The sequence below is a fragment of the Centroberyx affinis genome, unplaced genomic scaffold (genome assembly GCF_046629955.1).
Source record: "Centroberyx affinis isolate AG114_WGS23_722 - 3 ecotype Tasmania unplaced genomic scaffold, CSIRO-AGI_Caff_v1 ptg000082l_1, whole genome shotgun sequence".
NCBI classification, from domain to species: Eukaryota; Metazoa; Chordata; class Actinopteri; order Beryciformes; family Berycidae; genus Centroberyx; species Centroberyx affinis.
In genome coordinates, this window is record NW_027278790.1 from 341,110 (window position 1) to 361,336 (window position 20,227).

A 20,227-nucleotide genomic window follows, 5' to 3' on the forward strand; every position below is an offset into this window, starting at 1 on the left:
CAGTATGAGCATGTAGTTTAATTTGACACCCACTGTATGCATCCTGCCTTTGAGGATTCCTTTGATCTCCACTTCATCAATCCTTCAAATCGCAGTGGAATCGACATCAAATCGTCCTATAGTATGTAATGTAAGCAGCTTCCTGACAAACAAGATTAACGTACAGATATGTTTCCCTTCTCCTGTGTGCAGCATCAGCAAACATATGGTGATTCGTTTTGTCGCTCCACACGGCACTTACTCCGCCTTTGATGACTGGTTTGATCTCCACTACACAAATCTCTGCTACAGAATTGCCTTTTGCTGCACTGTCAGATGGTCCCATATGTGTTTTATCACACAATATCCTGATCTCATGTTGAGAGACTGTAATCCTCTTCTCAGAGCCGAGGCTGTGCTGCTGGATATGTGGTTGAAGCCCTCACTGCTCCAGAGGTTTCTGCTGATAACTTCCCTGCTTCGAGTTTAGTCTCTCCTCCCTTGTTTTGCTTTCTTGCTCTGCGGTCGAGTTTCTCTGCATTTTCAGTCACACACACTCACTGCCTTTGATGATTGCTTTGATCTCCACTTCACTAATCTCAAGTATTGTTTTCCATACTCTTTCATGTGGTTTCATATGTGTTTTAGTTCACAGTCTCATGTTGGGACACTAATCGTCTCGTTAGAGCTGAGGTTGTGCTGTTGGATATGTGGTTGAAACTCTCACTGCTCTGGAAGGTTCCACTGATAACTTTGCTCCCTTGGTCAGAGGTGGAGTTCATCTACATTCTGACTCTTTGATGTTTGCTTTGATCTCCGCTTCACAAATCCCTCATTATGCTATTCATAGTCATACGGTCCCAGAAGCGTTTTTTGTAAGCAGTGTCTTCAGCTCATGTTGAGGGACTGTAATTTGTTTTGATAGAGCTGAAGTTGTGCTGCTGGGTATGTGGTTGAAACTCTCTCGAAGGTTCTGCTGATAACTTCCCTGTTAGGAGGGTTTGTTCTCTCACAGCCTTTCCCTTTCTATGTTCTGTTCCTTTTGTCAGAGGTGGTGTTCCTCAGGGATCTGTCTTCGGTCCCTGTTGGAGTCAATGGCAGTCGTCGTCTCACTGCTATGAATAATTGCTTAAAGATTACCAGTTCTCAGGAGGACAGATTCTCATCTCTGAATTAGAGTCATTACATTGCAATCAACACCAGCTTTGACAGAGTATTATTAATAGAATAATGAGCTAAAATTGTCAGTGTTAATTTAACTCTCACTAAATATTAAAATCACGACTTCCCGTGTTTATATGAGTCCCATCAGCACTTATTAACACTCAAAATATTACTGTGATTCATTCAGCTTATTCAAAGTACTCTTTGTCAGTGTGTCAGAAAAACTTAAGAGGAAATTTTCATATCTGCACAATTTTTGTGCCCCTTTTGTGTTGCCAATCTAGCTCAATAATTTCACTGCTTGTACCACAGAGAGGGGACTGGAATAGAGTGTTACAAAGCTCAGTGATTTATTGGTGTGAAAAGCTGCTGCTGCTGCTGAACAATAGGAAGTTGTCAGGTGCAAACTCTGAGAGCAAAGTGTTGCCAAGTCTGAACTCTGAGCACAATGAGAATTTCGATCTGTGATCTCTGCAGAAATAGGAGGTTGTCAGGTTTGTACTCTGTGAACTCTGAGTGCGTGGGTCTGTAGGCACATATGAGACTATGTACGTGTGCATTCATTGTATTGTTTCATTGCCTTCTGATGTATTGCTATGATATAAAAACTCTATGAAAAATTGTAGGTGTAGTATTGGACAAGGTTTCACACAGTCAGACATACAGCCAGACAGACAGTCAGACAGTAATTCATTCATACCACCCACTTATCCAGTCAACAGCCAGAGTGATGCCAGACAGATAGTCAGACAGACAGCTGATAAAAGTTAGCTCTCCGTAAGTATTTTCCACCGACAACTTCCTGCCTCATTGCTGTTTCATCAGCCTGTCATTTCATACAAAGAGTGTTGACAATGTCGTGCTTCTGGGGGAGCAGAGACGACGTGGATCTGCAATGGATGACAGGAGGAAGAGAAATGAAAAACTAGACAGAGAGAATACATAGCGCAGACAGAGAGAATTATACACACACAAAGAAATAGAGGGAGGGGGAGTGGGATGGAGAAGACGGAGTGTGTGTTGGTGTTTTGAAGTAATGTCTGTGTGAATATTACATCTGTTGCGTTGGAGCTGTAGCTTTGGTCCTTACACTCCTTAATTGCTTGTGATGCTAGCGATATAGGAATTTAAGTAATAATCCACAACATTTTCAACTACTCTCTATCGCAAACTGATTGCAATTCAACCTATATCCAGTTCATCAAAGCTTTTACATTTGCTGTTCTAAACACCTGGTGTCTGGTAGCTCTTTCCTGGGAAAAATCCTTTGCCACACAGGAAGTATTTCTGGCAGCAGCAACTGTGTTTTTTTGGGAATAAATAGAAGAAGAACTGGGTAGTTAGCATGAGCAGTGACAAAGAAACAGAAACTACAGAAACTCAAACTTCATTAACAGAAAATCCAAGGAAAAAGATTATGGAAGCAAGATATATATAAGGTTTCCTTGTGGCTTTAATAAAAGACTAGCCAAACGCCTGAAATGTAATGTGAGTGTCATGTGATGTCTTAACGTTGTCAGGAGGCACGGCGTCCCGGCAGAAGGGTTTTCGGGGGTGTATCCGCTCCCTGCAGCTGAACGGCGTCACCCTGGACCTGGAGCAGCGGGCTCAGATCACCCCCGGGGTTCGGCCCGGCTGCCCGGGACACTGCAGCAGCTACGGCTCGCTCTGCCACAACCAGGGCCGCTGTGTGGAGAGAGCCAGCGGCTTCTACTGCGACTGTGGCCTGTCAGCCTACACTGGAGCCTTCTGCCACAGAGGTGCACACACACACACACACACACACACACACACACACACACACTGGAGCCTTCTGCCACAGAGGTGCACACACACACACACACACACACCCACACATACACACACACACACACTGGAGCCTTCTGCCACAGAGGTGCACACACACACACACACACACACACACACACACACACACACACACACTGGAGCCTTCTGCCAGAGAGGTGCACACACACACACACACACACACACACACACACACACACACACACACTGGAGCCTTCTGCCACAGAGGTGCACACACACACACACACACACACACGCACACACACACACACTGGAGCCTTCTGCCACAGAGGTGCACACACACACACACACACACACACACACACACACACACTGGAGCCTTCTGCCACAGAGGTGCACACACACACACACACACACACACACACACACTGGAGCCTTCTGCCACAGAGGTGCACACATACACACACACACACACACACACACACACTGGAGCCTTCTGCCACAGAGGTGCACACACACACACACACACACACACACACGCACGCTGGAGGCTACTGCCATAGAGGTGCACACACACACACACACACACACACGCACACTGGAGCCTTCTGCCATAGAGGTTCACACACTGGAGCCTTCTGCCACAGAGGTACACACACACACACACACACACACACACACACACACACACACTGGAGCCTTCTGCCATAGAGGTTCACACACTGGAGCCTTCTGCCATAGAGGTGCACACACACACACACACACACTGGAGCCATCTGCCACAGAGGTACACACACACACACACACACACACATACACACACACACTCTCTGGAGCCTTCTGCTACAGAGGTATACACACACACACTCTTTCAGCTACTTTGGCAGATAAACTCATTCACTTACTGTATTACACACTCACTTATTGTTTTGCCAGTTCTGTCGTATTATAAAAGTCAATTTGTCAAGTAACTGTACAACTGTTAATGTAACAACGTCTCATTAATGTAATATAAGTAAAAAACGTTTTTCCTCTAAATGTAATAATTATTACATCACTGGGTCTTAGTGCCTTGACATTTAATTTTTTTTTTAAATGTAATCCATTTACAATGATCACCATAGACCTCTTCATACATATTCATCCCATAGCACTGTAGATCACGACCAAAATGCTGAATGGATGATATTCGTGTATTGGATTTTGATTTGGGATATTGTAGTAAAACCCAATGGAAAATGTATTACGTTAACAGGATTATTACCCTATTAACTCCAAATTGTTACTGTGTTAATGGTTTATTATGTTAATGGAATGATATTACAGTGGCTGTTGCAAAATGGCAGGGGGGATTTTGAAAGAAGCTAGATGAAAAAGTGACTTTCCTGTCCAGCTTCTACACTCAGCACCACATCCATGTTGTACAAGCAGACAACAGTAAGCTGCAGTGTCTAAGAGTTTTAGTTCTGTGTGGAAACTCAGCAAAGACCTTAAAAAGTTGAATCCATTTAAAGGGCTGATCCCATAATTTATTTCCCTTTCCCTCAGACAACATGGTGTTGACTAATGATGCCACATGGCTTGACCTCTCTGCAGGAGAGCTGTCGAACCGCTTTACAACACGCTGCACTGTGTCACATCACGCCTCACCATCCACCCCCCTGCTGCTTTGCATTTAGTCGGCTCATATATCTCCTCAACCAAGGTTAAAGCTGTTTGGATATTATCTGTCGGCCCACGGCTCCTTCAGGAGGAGAACGGAGCAGCGGAGAGTCCTTCACTCTGTAGATATTAGAGCGACCCTGAACCTCTGTCTCTCTATAAAGATGACTTCTAAACAGCCATTTACAGTGTGAGCTTCATGCCAAGGCAAGTCAGATTTATCTATATAGGGATTTTAATATAAAAGATTCTCACAAAGTGCTTTACAGACCTCAAAGGACGTAAATACACATAAAAACTGCAGATAATGAAACAAGGGAAAATAAGAATGAGACAGAACAAGTTCTTCACAAACTCCAAGAGATGGGGCCAGAGCTTGTGTGTGCGTGTGTGTGTGTGTGTGTGTGTGTGTGTGTGGATTCATATGTTTATCTGCTGCTGTCTAAAGGTTAAGAATCTAGATTAGTCCAGAGAATCCTCTTACTGCACTTAACACACATCAACAAGCATCTAGAGCTGCCATGTGACATCAAGGGTGTGATGCAAAGAGAGTCTGATGGGTATTTGAGTCTCTTTTAGCCATTCTGTTTGATGTGTAAGTCATCACAGTAACAATGAGTCATCACACTGAGCCAACACATCAGCAGGGCTTTATATGTGGGTTCAATATGTGAGTTCAGCAATCTTTACTTTTTTCAAAAGGACCCTCTTAGCCCTCTTCCCATCTATTATAGATATCTACTGTACTTATCTGCAGCATCATGCTACATCAAGGGCTTGATGCACAGAAAGTGTGTTTAAATCTGTTTGATGTCTTAGTGAATCATCATATGAATACTTCAGCTCCATGACGCACTATACCTGTGTTCAATATTTAACAAGTTCAGCTCTGTTTCCTGCTGGAAAATCACAGAGACGACTCTGGTGCTGACATCAAAACTCTAAAAAACTATAATAGCCAAAATAACAGCCATAAAAGCTATAATTAGGAGCCAGGTTTCATGTTCTTATTTTTCATTTTTTCTTTGCTGTCTGTTGGTATTTTGAGGATAGCTTTGTTTTCTCTAGCAATCTAACTAAGCAGTGCAAAGTTGCTGTAAATATTATACTGAGCAGCAGCTTCCCTGGGAAATTTGTTATATTGTTGAAACAGTGCAGAGTTACTGTAAATATATGTATTGTGCTACGCCTGGGAACATAATTATTCACTTCCTGGCAATATTCAACATTGCAGGAAAAATATGGATATGTTAATATAAAGTGAAATGAAGTGTTTATGCAGGAGGATAAAAACTCTCCAAGCAATCTACCAACAAAACAAAACAAAAAAGGCCTTTTTGATATAATTAGGGCTGGGAACCACTGGAATTTTGTTAATTCTGCTGCCGGTTTGAATTCCTGATGTTCAGTACTAGACTAGTTCTAAAACGATATATGAAATGGAGAATTATTTTCTGTAGAATCATCTAACGCTCAGTTGATGTTCAGCATATAAATAATCATAAAGTAGTAGAGATTCTACCAATGCCAGTTCATACTTCAAAATATTACTAAAATCGTTGTAAAAAGATGTAGTGCAGTGTGCAGCTCTAAATAAAGTGGGTGGCAGGATGGGTGGCAGGTTCCTGTAATGGTTAGAGAGTGTTGCCTGTAACCAGAAGTTCACAGGTTCAATCCCTGCAAGTAAACTAAATCCCAGCCAGTATGTATATCTGCAACTACGCATCTTGCCCAAGTGCCCTTCAGCAAGAATCCCCGAATTTGTGCCTGCTCACCCATTCACTGTAAGTCGCTCTGAATAAGTGCATCAGCTCAATGCCTAAAATGCAGAATATAAATATGCTTCAGATACAAGGAAGAGGAATTTCTCCAGTTTCTAATGAACCTCTTTGTTGTTTCCTGTCCTCCAGAGGTGCCAGCCAATTTCAAAACTGTACAAACAGCAACACAAGAAATCAATGGCAACACTCTTCTGAAAATATCAAAATGTATTTATTTGGCTATTGCATCTTACAAGGTTAAAAGGGTTTGGATGTTTGGATGTGTTTTTAATCTTGCAAGATGTAATAGCCAAAAAATAATAGCTTTTTTATGCCGTATTTTCAGAAAAGAGAGTCGCCTTGGATTCTTTTATTTATCCTTGTTTTGCCAGAGTTGCCCCATTTCTCCAAAGAGCGCCTCTCATTTCTACACTCTCCAAGCAAAAAGCAGCGTTCCTTTCCCTTGACTATTTTTGTGCAAACAGCGTTTTTGATATTGGTAATTAAAAACATCTGCCATCTCTCCAGTTTGTAATGAGCCTCTCTGTTGTCGCCTCCCTTCCCTCAGAGGTGTCAGCCAGCTTCAGAATTGTACATTTATTTATATGGGTAATTCACATGATACCGCTACCTCCAGTTTGTAATGAGCCTCTCTGTTGCCGCCTCCCTTCCCTCAGAGGTTTCAGCCAGCTTCAAGGCGGAGACGTCGGTCAGCTACACCTTCAAGGAGCCGTACGAGTTGAGCAGGAACAGCAGCGCTCTGCCCTCCTCCATCTACTCTGACATGACGCTGAGAGGAGAAAACATCTCCCTGAGCTTCAGGACGGGCCAGAGTCCGGCTCTGCTGCTCTACGTCGGCTCCTACTACAGAGAATACCTGGCCCTGCTCATCAACAAGCATGGTGAGGAGGGGAGGGGGGGGGGCTTTTATTTTGAAGGAGTTTTTCACAAGGTTGTTCAAGCTTGAGGTTGAGTGCCTTGTTTTTATTTAAATCTTCTTCTACACATCTCCTACCTCTTTGTTGACCTCCTCTTATCTCCTCTCTCCTCTCCTTCTCTCCTCTCCTCTCCTCTCCTCTCCTCGTGTGTCCTCTTTCCACACCATCTTTACTCACTTAATCTTATCTTTCTTTCCCTTTTCCTCTGATTCCTCTCTCCTCTTCCTCTCCTCTTCCTCTTCCTCTCCTCTCCTCTCCTCTCCTCTCCTCTCCTTTCTTCTCCTCTCCTCTCCTTCAAACATGAGTTTGACTGTCTTCTATTATTTATAAAAAGCTTCTCACACACCTCTCCTCCTCTTTGTCTCCTAGTTTTCCACTCATAATCCACCTTCTATACATCTCTTTCTCCAATTCCCTCCACGTCTCTTGCTCATCTTGTCCTATCCCTTCTGTTCCATCTAATTACATCCCTTTGGCTTCTTTTCTTTCTCTTTTTTCCCCTTTCCTTTTTTGTAATTTCTTCTCCATTCATATAATTTTTATCCACTTTGTTCAAACTGGAGATTAAGAATCTTGTTAAGAGATTTTCTTTTACACCACACTCCCTCTTCCTCTCACAACTTTCTCCAATTACTTGGCTCTCTTCTTCTACTCTTTCAGCACCATCTCTCCTCACTTCATCTGATCTCTCCTCCCCTTTTCCCTCTGATTCCTTTCCTCCTCTTCCTCCCCTCCTCCTCCTCTCCTCTGCTCTGCAGCTTTACCAGATCCATTAGGATTAGTCAGATTCTTACTCTCTCTGGATTCGGCCCGTCAGCCTCTGCTGCCTCTCGATCCGTCCAGCCTGGCCGGCTATTATGTCTTGTCTCAGGCTGAAAGAAACTGTTCTCTGGTCTTATCCTTGGTCTTATCACTAAAACCTCAGGAGTGATGCTTAGGGAATAACAGTTCGGTTGGTCACAAATGGGTGGCAAGTCACTCTACTGCTGATAAAAACAATAGAAAATTTGCTGATGTGTTTTATAAACTTCTGAGTCTAATAATCACGTTGTGAGTTCAGCTTTTAAGAGTAGCAGGAGGTAATTTGAATCTAAAATGACATTTTCAGCAGTGAAACTTAATGGAAGTAGCACTTTGCAGCTAGATTAGCCGTAAATGGATTTTCCTGGTCTTAATGACTCAGAGAAAGCTGACGGACAGCCGGGCATTAGGGTTGCCAGGCTGATCGAGTAGTCGCAAGGTAAGTGCACTTATACTGAAGTGTCTAATTAAATCCCTGAGAGCTTTCTCTTGTTGGCTTATTTCTTCTTCCTCCTTCCCTCTGATGCAGTTCCACCTCTTCAGCCCAAACACTGAAACTCTCCGCCAATCACTTCAAGATTTCATACATTCATCATCAGAATCAGTAGTTAGCTAGATGAACTATGAAACCAAATAGTTATTCAATTATTTATTAGTATGTGTGCCTTTGTAAGAAAAATATGAATTTATTGAGTTGTAATCATGAGGTTTTTATATGGGATTAAGTATTTTACTTTTGGTTGAAGTGATAATTTGCATGCAGAGCAAAATAATAAATGTTTTTGAAAGACGATGTGTGATTTCTTATCCCTTTCATCTGTAAAGTCTGAAGACATCACAGGGATTTCATCAAATCCGAATATTAGGAAAAGTAATTAGATTTAGAGTGGTGTTATTGATAGGGAATTAGCACTAATCCTCTTAATATTGAAAGCTTTATTAATTCAGCTACTGCTCATTGAGATTCAGATTTATTATTGAAGTGGTAAATGCATGTTTATGGAGATAAGTTATGATAAGAGGAGAAGACCAGGACAATTTACAATATATATACTGTATATATTGTACAATTAATAACGTGTGCTAATGGTTTGTTCTCCTATTATAATGTTTTGTCTTTCTGAATGTTTACCTGCCTTTTTCTGTGAGCAGGTCACATAAAGTAACACCGTGTTTTGATGTTTTGTGTGTGTGTATGTGTGTGTGTGTGTGTGTGTGTGTGTGTGTGTGAAGATAAGCTGGAGGTCAGATACAAGCTGGACAGCAGCAGAGATGCTGAGGTGTTGAGGAGCAGAGTGAGGAGTCTGGCCAACGGACAGCTACACACTGTTACCATCAGGAGACTGGCAGACACTGTCTCTGTCCAGGTAACACACACACACACACACACACACACACACACATTACACACACTCTGTACAGTTATAAGTTACACAGGTTAACCAAAGTTTACTGGTTGTTTTGCCTTTTTTGGGTGCAGTGTTTAAGTTTGTGAACAGACCCAAGCAGCTAAGGGCAGATTGTCTGAGAATCCTTGTTCCATAATGCCAGTTTGTTTCATGATCATGATTGGTCAAAGGAGCAACCTATCTCAAAGATAAACACTTTACTCTTTACTGATACAAATGACACACACACACACACACACACACACCTCCCTGTGTGCAGCATGGTACAACACTGTGTTGTTCCTCTCAGCCATAATAAAGCCTCAGTCAGCACTTCCCTCTCACCTCAGCCACCAGCAGCTGCTGTCCTGGATGCAGCTACGGCAGGGCAGCAGGGACAAACTACAGACAGCAACAGCAACCAGCCCTGGATGAAATATGAAGTGTCTTAATCTTATTTAGATCTTCTGAATCTCTATCCTGTTAACAACGGCCTCAGATGATGTATGAGATGAAACCTCATCTAACCTGGATCCAGCAGCCTGACTGACTGTGTAATTATCAGCAGCCTCGGGTGAAATACAAGGTGACCTCATCTTGTGTGGATCCAACCCTGGTTCCCTGTACTGTGTAAGCCTCCAGTGAAATATGAGTTGCTCCTCATCTTGCCTGTTTCCATCACCTTGAATCATTATATTGTCAGCAACAGACTCTGAACGGCAACTGGAGTTTCATGCTGTTTCCTGACGTCCAGCAGCCTCTCTGTCTTCATATTCTGTGACTCCACACTACTCCCAGAGTGGACAACATCATCTACTCCCATTAGCAGATGTCCCACTGAAAAATGACTTTCTGAAACCCAAATCCCTTTGGGCCACCAATACACTGTGTCCTCTGTCTCTATACTTCTATCAGAGGCCAGTCTGCAGTGTTTTCCTCCAAGGCCTTCATCTTCTTCTTCAGCTCACAACTTGTTCCAGTTAGTTCACTTTGTTCAGACACTCAGGGAGATCATAACAACATGAAGAAATCTATTCCCACATGCTATATACAGTATATCCATTTTAGGAAAAACAAAAACATTACATGAAGTTTAGCTTTCAATATCTCTAGAATATACAGTATGTCTGTAAAAGTGTTTGTCAACCAACAACTTACAATAAATATATTTTAACTTCCTATCATCTACCATAAATTCAAGGTCCATAATTATGGTAGATTATATTTTGTTTAGGTGTAGGAGTAGGTTTCAGACTTTTCGAATGATGGGGATCTTCCTTTAGAAAGAAACTCTATACATGGATCTGTTGGTTTTCAGTAGAAATTTTATTTAGCTAGAAAGTGTTTCACCTCCACAGGAGTTCAGGAGCAGTGAACATTAGCTGCCCTGAGCATCTGATGTTATCAAGTTAGACATTCAGCCGTTTTTTCACAGATCTCAATATCATAACTGTAATCAGGATTTTTTTTTTTTTTTAAGAGTATGACCCCAAATGCAGTAAGTGAGTGAGACATACAGGTCAGTGGAGTGGCCAGTATTGGCTGTGGACCATACAGAGTCAAACGGCACAAAAAAGAAAAAAAATGTTTTACCAAAGTGAATTTTCTCTAAGCTTTGGTGTTGAATGGAATTTAAAAACTGAAGCGTGGATTGGAACCTCAGCTCAGGGTCTGACTGGCTTTCCTCTCTCTGTTTAACTGCCTGCTTTCTTCTCCTCAGCCGTGTGCCGAGTCTCTCTGCAGAGCAGCTCTCATTAAAATAATCTCCAGGGGAGAATTTCACTCTAGATCACTGAAGGCTTGTCATTGAAAGTGCGGAGTCTGACTCTCGTTTCTCCTGCTGAGCTGATGAGATCAAACATGAAGGGAAACTCTCCAATACTACTCTTTCAATTCAACATTTGAAGAGTTCAGTTCCAAATTGAGATATTCACTGTTTTGAAATAGTAACCCCTACTCTGACAAAATGAGTGCGGGCTTGTAAGTAAAAGTCATTATTGAGTAATCTTTGAAGTTATTAGCTATCTTTAACCCTTTACGTACAAAATAGTAGCATTTTAGAGGATGTAATGGTCTGTGTTTTCTTTTTTTGTTCTGAGGAATGAACATCTAGATAAGAATTATTTTTTTAAATATCTAGCATTTTAGAATGAAACTGTACGTTGCGATCCAGCCAGAACTTCCTCAGAGTATTAAATGTCCATAGAAAGATCAATGTGTAGAAATGCATTAAGTACTTAAGTAAGTGCTTACTTAAGTTAAGGTATGACACAGGCAGAAATTGCAACAATAATCAGTTAATTCAGGATCTCGAGACAACCACATTTTGTTATCTCATGGTAATAAGACTGTGATATTGAGATAACAGGAGTAAAATAAAAATGAATCACGGCTGCTCTTAGCTTCCATACAAAAGACTATATACAGTATCTTGTAAAACATAGCTACCTGAAACTTACTACTCTGATTCTTTTCCCAGAAATTGGACTCTCTTTGAAGCAGAGGTCTTCAGATGATTCATTACTTAAATAAGAATGATGCATAATTTGCTTTACTTTCATGCCAGCAATCATTTTGTTAGAGAAGGTGCCAATTTCTTCAAATGGTGCATATCTCAATTTAGACTGAGACTCTTGAAATATAATTATAAATTGAAATCAAATACAGTGTCATCATAGAAATACCAGAAAATACCAAAAGATATTGTACATCAGGTAAAGAAAGTGCTTACATTGAGATTTTGGAGTCACTCTCTCCTTTCTCCTGCTGAATTATTCTTAGTGTTTACAGAGCTGCTCTGCATGTACGGAGATTTATTCCTAAATAAATGAAATATCCCTTAACTGAAAATGTTACTTCTGCTTTGACAAAATAATTACTTGCATGAAACTCACCAGGGATTATTACTGAACTTATTAGTCATCTTGCGACCTTTTCTTATAAAACAGTAACATTTTAGATTATATAACAAGATGTACTTTTGAACTATTGAGCCCTTAACATCAGGTAACAATGTTTTCCTTAAATTAATTTTGGAATAAAACTCTGTGTTCTTTCAGATCGACCAAAACGCCAGAGAAGACTTCAACCTGACATCTGATGGAGAATTCAACGCCATCAAGTCACTGGTTCTGGGCAGAGTGCAAGGTGAGTGAGGAGGCAGTAAAAGCAGAGTCAAGGCCTTTCTAGTTACACAGCACTCAGACAGACTCATTTGAATAACAGCACTGTGATGTTTGACCTCATCTGATGACCTGCGACACTGAACTAGCACTTTCTAAAGAAATCAAAAGAAACTAGAAGGGCACTCGGAGAGCGCAGACCTCCGCCAAGGTTCGTGCTATTATTGCTTGTTTGTGAGTCGGATCCGGATCCGCTCCAAAATGTAATGGGTTCTTCCTTGGCCCATGCTACACCCTTCCATGAAGTTTCATGAAAATTGGGCCAGTAGTTTTTCCATAATCCTGCTAACAGACAAACAGACAAACAAACAAACAAACGGCACCGAAAACATAACCTCCTTGGCGGAGGTAATAATAAATACAGGGGGGGGGTCATGGTAATCCAGGAAGTCAGACTGTCCAGTCCAGCCTCTATATACCTTCACATATCTCCTCACCCTCTCTATAGGACTGAACAGCACAAATGCCATTTGATGTACACATTTTAACCCCTCGCACCCTGAGTTTCCCCTTAAATTCCCTCTTAACTAGCTACAAAGTTAGAAAAAACATTTTTCTCCATACTGTACGACAATGTCACATCCATCTTCTGTATCAGCTCGTTCCAACGCTTCATTGTAGCTACAGCTGCTTATATTGAGTGAAATATTCAAATCCAAGATGCCATTTTTTATGGCTGCACCATTACATCAAATGGAAAAAGTCTAGATGTTTGTGCACCATTTTATACACATGTTCCTGTTATTCAGCGTGACATATTTGGTATCTTTGGAAAACTTGGATACCTAGAATTTAAACCTTGGAAACCTAGAATTTAAAATAAAGTTTTGTGGGTTTGAGCAAATCCTGGCTGAGAAACGTGTTTGTAACGATGGCCCTGCATGAGGGACTTTAGGGTAGAAGTGGTTTTAAGCATGAGTGCTCCCTATGGGAATTGAACCCTTAACTTTGGGTGTGTTAATGCCATGCTTTGCCCATTGAGCCATGCACTGCTGGAGTGCCTGTTAAAGGGATAGGGACCTGTAACAGGGTGAGACTGTAATTGGCTCTGTTATGACTTATTCATGTTCTCTTTGAACAGCGCCGTCAGAGAGTCAGACTGAGATATAAGTTGTTAATAACATGAGGGGCTGAGTGGCCCGAGGCTGCAGGCTCAACTCCCTGACCAGGGACAGCTACAGAGACTGCAGTGTCACTTTAAAAGGAAACACTAACTCCTCTTAGTAAAAATTTTGTCTGACAATTTGCATCAGCTTTTTAGAGACACCCAGCATGTAATTATATCTTACGTAATATACAATGTAGTGTTAGTGTTAGTGTTGCAGTAGGTTTAGACTGATACATTGGTTTGTCAATATTGGACTGAGATTGGCCTTTTATTAAAAATCAGATATCAGTCAGTATTTTCCACTGTCGATGTGATGGATATGATGAGACTTTTAGTGTCCCATGGTCGAATTGCGGGTTGAGGGTTTTCCACCCCTTCCACATGCCAAGGAAAGCATTCTGGGGGAAACACTGGATAATTGTAATTGTTTGGAAATTTGTGGCTTGAAAATGGTCAAATTTATAGGCACAAAATATTAGCTATCGTCAGCTACAATCCAAAAAATATTGGTATCGGTATTGGCCATCACAAACCCATATTACTGATTGGTAATTTCAAACAGTTTAACCAACCATACAATATTAAAATTCATGTTTCAGGCACACATGGCACATCTGATACAAATAGTTTCCTCATGTTTTTTTGGTATAAAGCTGCAGCATGGTGTAACACAGCATAGTGTAACTCAGTATATCTGGACCCGGGTCATGTCAGCATGTGACCCGTCCTCCACTCTGTCAAACCAGAGGAGACGGAGAGTCAGATCATGAGCAGAAAAACGGCAGGAAAGTGGATTTTCTGTCGTTCGGTGCCAAGCCTGTCATCCATCAGACTAACTAATGGAGCTGGAAGGAATACAGAAACTGAGAGAGAGAGAGAGAGAGAGAGAGGGAGGGAGAGAGAGAGAGGGAGGGAGAGAAAAAGAGAGAAAAAGAGAAAGAGAGAGATTTTAAACCAGACTAACTAATGGAGCTGGAAGGAATACAGAAACTGAGAGAGAGAGAGAGAGAGAGAGAGAGAGAGAGCTGTCCTGGTAAACCAACAGTCTCCTCTCAGTCTCCTGAACAGCCACTGCTGCAGCTGGTTACAGCCGTAATGTTGAGTTTCACAGCTGCTGTTTACACTGCTGTGGAGGAGTAGAGGTGAATAATGAAGGGATGTAAGTCAATAAAATGAACAGATAGGGACAAGCGTAAGCATCTGTCTTGTGGAGTGATAGACACAGACTGGAGGCTGAATCAATGACAGCCAGTTTACAGTAATGAGGGTGTGTGTGTGTGTGTGTGTGGGTGTGATTCTTTAGTATTGGATGATGGATTATGGCACCTGAGTTGATGCCAGTCCGTCTCCTGCTACTACTGTCCCACTCTGGAGGAAATAGAGAAATCTATAGCAGAGATATACAGTATAATGAATGGATCGTGGTGTGTGTGTGTGTGTGTGTGTGTGTGTGTGTGTGTGTGTGTGTGTGTGTGTGTACTTACTGTGACACACAGGCTGGAGGCTTAATCGATGGAAGTCAATCTACTGCCACTACTGTCCCAGTCTGAGGGATAATAGGGAAATCTGTAGCAGAGTCAATAAACCTGTTAATTTATGTCATGTTATTTATTGAGCTAAATTGTGGCAGGGTGGACTAGTGGTTAGAGAGATTGTACTGTAACCCAAAGATCACAGGTTTAATACCCACATTACAGCCATGTGTGTCGCTGAAGTGTCCTTGAGCGAAACACTGAAGCCCTACTTGCTCACTCATTGTAAATCGCTCTGGATAACGGGTGAAAACATCAGCTAAATGACAAAAAATGTAATCATGCCTCTTTCTTTTCAGGGAATCAGTTGATGAATGTTTCACTCACCAGCTTCTCTGTCTCTCCCTCAAGTACATTTATTGGCATGAATGGAAGAAAACCAATTTTGCCAAAGCATGTCAGTATATCAGAAAGCGTTTAGTCCAGGAATACAAGAGCTGAATTAGTAGAAGAAATGAAGAAATCCAACTACAGAGCTTAATGTAACAGGCATTACATTACATTATGCTGCTACTCTATAGAAACAAGCAGAAAATTTTAATCAGGAGTAAATTAAATAAATCACTTTCTGAGTTTGTAGCATGCTGAGAATTTTCCACTTTAAGTTTCATGACATTGGAGAGAAGAGAAAAAATCAGGGTAGTATTTGATTCTTATTTCCACAATGTTGACACAGTCTCTCTCTCTCTCTCTCTCTCTCTCTCTCTCTCTCTCTCTCTCTCTCTCTCTCTCTCTCTCTCTCTTTCTCTCTCTCTCTCTCCCTCCCTCCCTCCAGACTCTGATGACTTGGATCCAGATCTGGCCCGGTTGTCCTCTCTAGGTTTTGCAGGCTGTCTGTCAGTGGTTCAGTTTAACTCCATCTGTCCTCTGAAAGCGGCTCTGCTCCACCCGGGCAGCAGTCCTGTCCTCATCACCGGCCCGCTGGTCCAGTCCAACTGCGGCTCCTCCACTCCAGCCAATCCCTACGCAGCAGAAAACACACACCACCTATCAGGTAAGAGGGGAGGAGTCAGGTTTGTCAGTTTGGGTTTACAAATTGAAAATCAAGGATGCATTATTGGCATGATATGTCAAGAATTAGCAATATTGTAGGAGTGATTTACAATACATTTAAAATTGACTTACTAGGTGGTTGGTTTTCTAGGTTCTTTAGGTTGGTTTTCTAGGAGTTTTAGGTTTATCACTTAGGTTTGCCATTACGTTTTCAAATGATTAGAGGTGTTGTTTCTATTTTCTTTTTTCTGGTAGGAATAGAGCTGAAATGTCTCATGGTAATCCTAAATTAAATTTGTTTTTGCCCATTTTCTTTTAGCATAACTGCAGTTCCATGCATTCAATCAGTCCTAGAACATACTAGGCAAAGTAAATGGCTAATCTAAAAGCTGTTTGCCTTTTGAAATTTAAGAACAGTCCGATCAAGTCAAAAGTACAAGACTGTGTACATAGCAGCCTTAGCCCAGAACTGGACAACAGAATACATAAAAACCCCAAGAAGCCACAGTCAGTGCGGGTGACAGGGGCAACGATGGTGCAATGCTGTGAGCCAGATTGCAAGTTCTTATTTTTGGCTCGACTTGACAAGCCTTGTTCATTATCCAGCCTCCACATAGTATAGCATGACAACCCACACTGCTCAACATGTTTGGATTTGTCATGATTTTTGCCTTTGCTAACACTTTTGTCAACTTCCTTTAAAGGAGGCCGCTAGAGCTGTTGGCGTACAAACTGAGCAAAAGGACACAGATTTCTTCTGATCACGTGATTGGTCGGGAGCTAGCAATGCTTGTGGTTATTACAGTTGTTGTCATGGAAATGTCAATACCTGACGGTGAAAAAGCAAAAAAGCATATTTCTCAAAACAGACTGTATTCGATGGCAATTACTGTCACACAATGAAATGTTTTCCTACCCAGTAGAGGACTCTTCACCTGCTTGATACCGTTATTACCTTTAATTACCGTTAATTATCATTACCGTTAATTGTCACTAATAGAATTACATTGAGTGGTTGGTTAACGTGGGAAGAATTCTTGCAGAACCATGGAACCACAGCATATTCCAGCTTTATGTTTCTGCTTTTAAAATCAATAGCAATCTCTGACAGCTAACTCGCTAGTGATGCTACTAGTCTCTCTTAGTGCCTGTTAATCAAGAAGAGACATCCAAATATGTAAAAGTTGACATGGCTAACATCATGACAGCTTAACAAAAATACAATTAGATGTTTAAATGTGGTTCACCGACAATCTAAAAATACACGTTTTGGATGGGACTCTATGAGCAGCATTTTATTTCCTATTGTCTTTCTCCATTTCTGTGTATCTTTTCTGGATGAGAGCTGCCTTTCAAACTCATAAAGAGCCTCTTAAGTACATACAGCATCCTCGTTGTTAAGGAGACTAAAGACAATGTGGCCGATGAGTTAATTAATTTGGACCAGACAGTTTCCACTGGCATATCTTTCCTCGAGGGCCGTCCTCATGCAGCTCCATGCTGCTTTAATAGTCTTTTGGAGAGGTGCTGTGGTATTCAATGGGCCCCATCTGCTCTGAATGATGATGCTATGATCTTGTCTCTGGGTTTCTCTCCTGTCTCTCTCTTTCCACTCTACTCTGTTTATCTTTTTCAACTTCTCTCATTTTCTCTCTTCTCACTTTTCCTCTCATTTCTCTCCTCTCTTTTCTCTTGGGCTCTTTTGCTTTTCATTTTTGCTCTTCTATCTTTCTCCTTCACCTTCTCTTTCTCTGCTGTAGACCAGTCTGGTTCAGTGGGTTCAGGTCAACCTTTAGTCAATGCCATCAGGACTGACTCGGCTCTGATTGGAGGTACTGAACTGTTTCACCATGTTTCACTGTACTGTAACAGGAACTTGTTTCACCATGTTTTACTGTCATAATACCAGTTTACCACAACAGGAACTCGTTTCACCTTGTTTTAAGATTTTTATTGTCATATTACCAAATCTACTGGTAACTATTCCTTACTGTAGTGTAAGTATTGTAACAAGAACCTGATTTATCATGTTTCACTCTCTTGAGGCCAGAACTGTTAACTGATAACTCCATATTGGAAATGATGCAAATGAACAGGATGTAGAACAGATTATTAATAATAATGACGTGGTGTTTTGTTTTTTTTAACAAAGTGTCTAAGATCAAGTTTATAGATGCACACAGATGTTGTGTATATTCCAAGCAGACCAAAGTGATGTGAGGCAAGAGTCCATTTAAAACCCATTTAAAACTTTGTTCCTCTACCAGCACAGATTGATTCAAAGTGAAGACTGAAAAGGTTCAATCTATAAGAGTGCAGAGAGAAAAAAATTGAGGCACAGTGAAAAGTCATTTAAAACTGTCCATTAAATCAGCCTGATTCTGTGTTTCACTGTGTTTCACTGCACAAAGGGCAGCTCACCTAATTAAACCTCTGCAGAAATTACTTGCTGATGAAACAACTTTTTTTTTGCTGTTATCTTCAAGTGCATGGTCATTTTATAATGTAATGTACTATTAAATTGATTCCAGCAGTATTTTGGAATTCCAATTAGATGAAACTTGCTCTCATAATAATGAAATGTGCTGAACAGAACAGAAGAGTCCAGTGCCGTCCAAAGATTTAAAATGCTGTTTAATGCATTAAAGTTAAATTAGTAAGATCATCAAAATGCTAGGAAATGAAATGACAGACCCTGGAGGGAAGAGATGGGTAGAAATTTTGTTCTGACTTCATAGTAGCTTCATAAACCCTCTGAAAAACTTGACTGTTGCAAATTTTGTATATAGAAAAACTATGTCAGCAACACAAGTTCCAGAGGATGAACACACATAAAAATATGACAAAAGACAATTTTCTGCTATCTTTTTATTTTAAACTTCCTCTGCCTCCCAGGTGTGATAGCGGTGGTGATCTTTGTGATCGTGTCTGTCCTGGCGATAACGGCCAGATTCCTCTACCGGAGGAAAGAGACGTATCAGAACCAGGAAGTGAAGGGAGTGAAACCCGACGAAAGCCCCGAGTTCCCCTTCACCGGCGGCCAGGCCGACTCCCACGACGTCTCCGGGGAAAACCCGAAGGAGTATTTCATTTAAGCGGAGCCCCGGTCCTCCGGACGAGCCGAGGAGACGGACAGCCTCCCGCCTCAGGACCTCACTCTGCACTCTGAGCCGCTCACACACTCAGCTGGCAGCAGAGGCTCCACAGGAACAAGAACTATTCACACCGTTTTGTCTTTCGGTTGCTTTTACTGTAAATACTGTAAATACTGCTACAAACGAGAAAAAGTGTTGGACTTATAAGGTGTTGATACTTTCAGAAACTGTAAATATTCAAAAAATGTAAATGTTGAATTCATGTCTTTATAACAATCTCTGGCTAATGTCAATCTGTCATATTGAAAATGTTAGAAATACAGTAATTATTGGAGGTATTGGTATTTTTCATGGAGTGTGGTTCAGAGGATTCAAACACAACTTTCTTCTATGAAACTAGATGCCTAGTCTGCAGTCTGGATTGACTTTTAAGCATTTTTCTAAGAGAATGATGAATGCTTGAGTGTTTGCTTCACTGAAAGTAGAGATGTCTGAGCCATAATTAAGCTACTGGTGGACTGACATGGGCATTCAATTTACACTTGCTTTCTTTTCTTCCTTTTCACCTTTCTTTCTTTCTTTCTTTCTTTCTTTCTTTCTTCTCTAAAAATAAAAGCACAGCAAAAGCAGGGAACCAGAGCACATCCATGAGAGTTGAATGTTTCTAGTTTTCTATAGTTTGTGCTGTTCTCTCAAAAGCCTTCATAAGTTATTCACTTTGCTTTTTCTTTGCATCGTGACTTAAATAAAAGTTTTCTGTTCCACACCGCCTGCCGCCTGCTGGGAGTTTCCTCCAGCAGCTCTCTAAACGTCTCTGAACAGTAAAGCTTTTAACACAGACGGCAGCAGCGACTCTGT

General features: G+C 41.3%; 1 protein-coding gene across 1 annotated transcript in view; it reads left to right on the forward strand.

Annotated features, from left to right (window-relative positions):
- The window catches only part of LOC139646061 (contactin-associated protein-like 4), a 65,274-nt gene extending 45,905 nt beyond the window's left edge, over nt 1-19,369 (forward strand). Inside the window, exons 16-22 of the mRNA XM_071521966.1 lie at nt 2,664-2,903; nt 7,010-7,234; nt 9,305-9,438; nt 12,519-12,606; nt 16,057-16,275; nt 18,035-18,106; nt 19,170-19,369. Of these exons, the coding sequence (XP_071378067.1) occupies nt 2,664-2,903; nt 7,010-7,234; nt 9,305-9,438; nt 12,519-12,606; nt 16,057-16,275; nt 18,035-18,106; nt 19,170-19,369 (1,178 nt within the window). The remainder of the gene's footprint in view (nt 1-2,663; nt 2,904-7,009; nt 7,235-9,304; nt 9,439-12,518; nt 12,607-16,056; nt 16,276-18,034; nt 18,107-19,169) is intronic.
- Nucleotides 19,370-20,227: the final 858 nt, after the last annotated feature.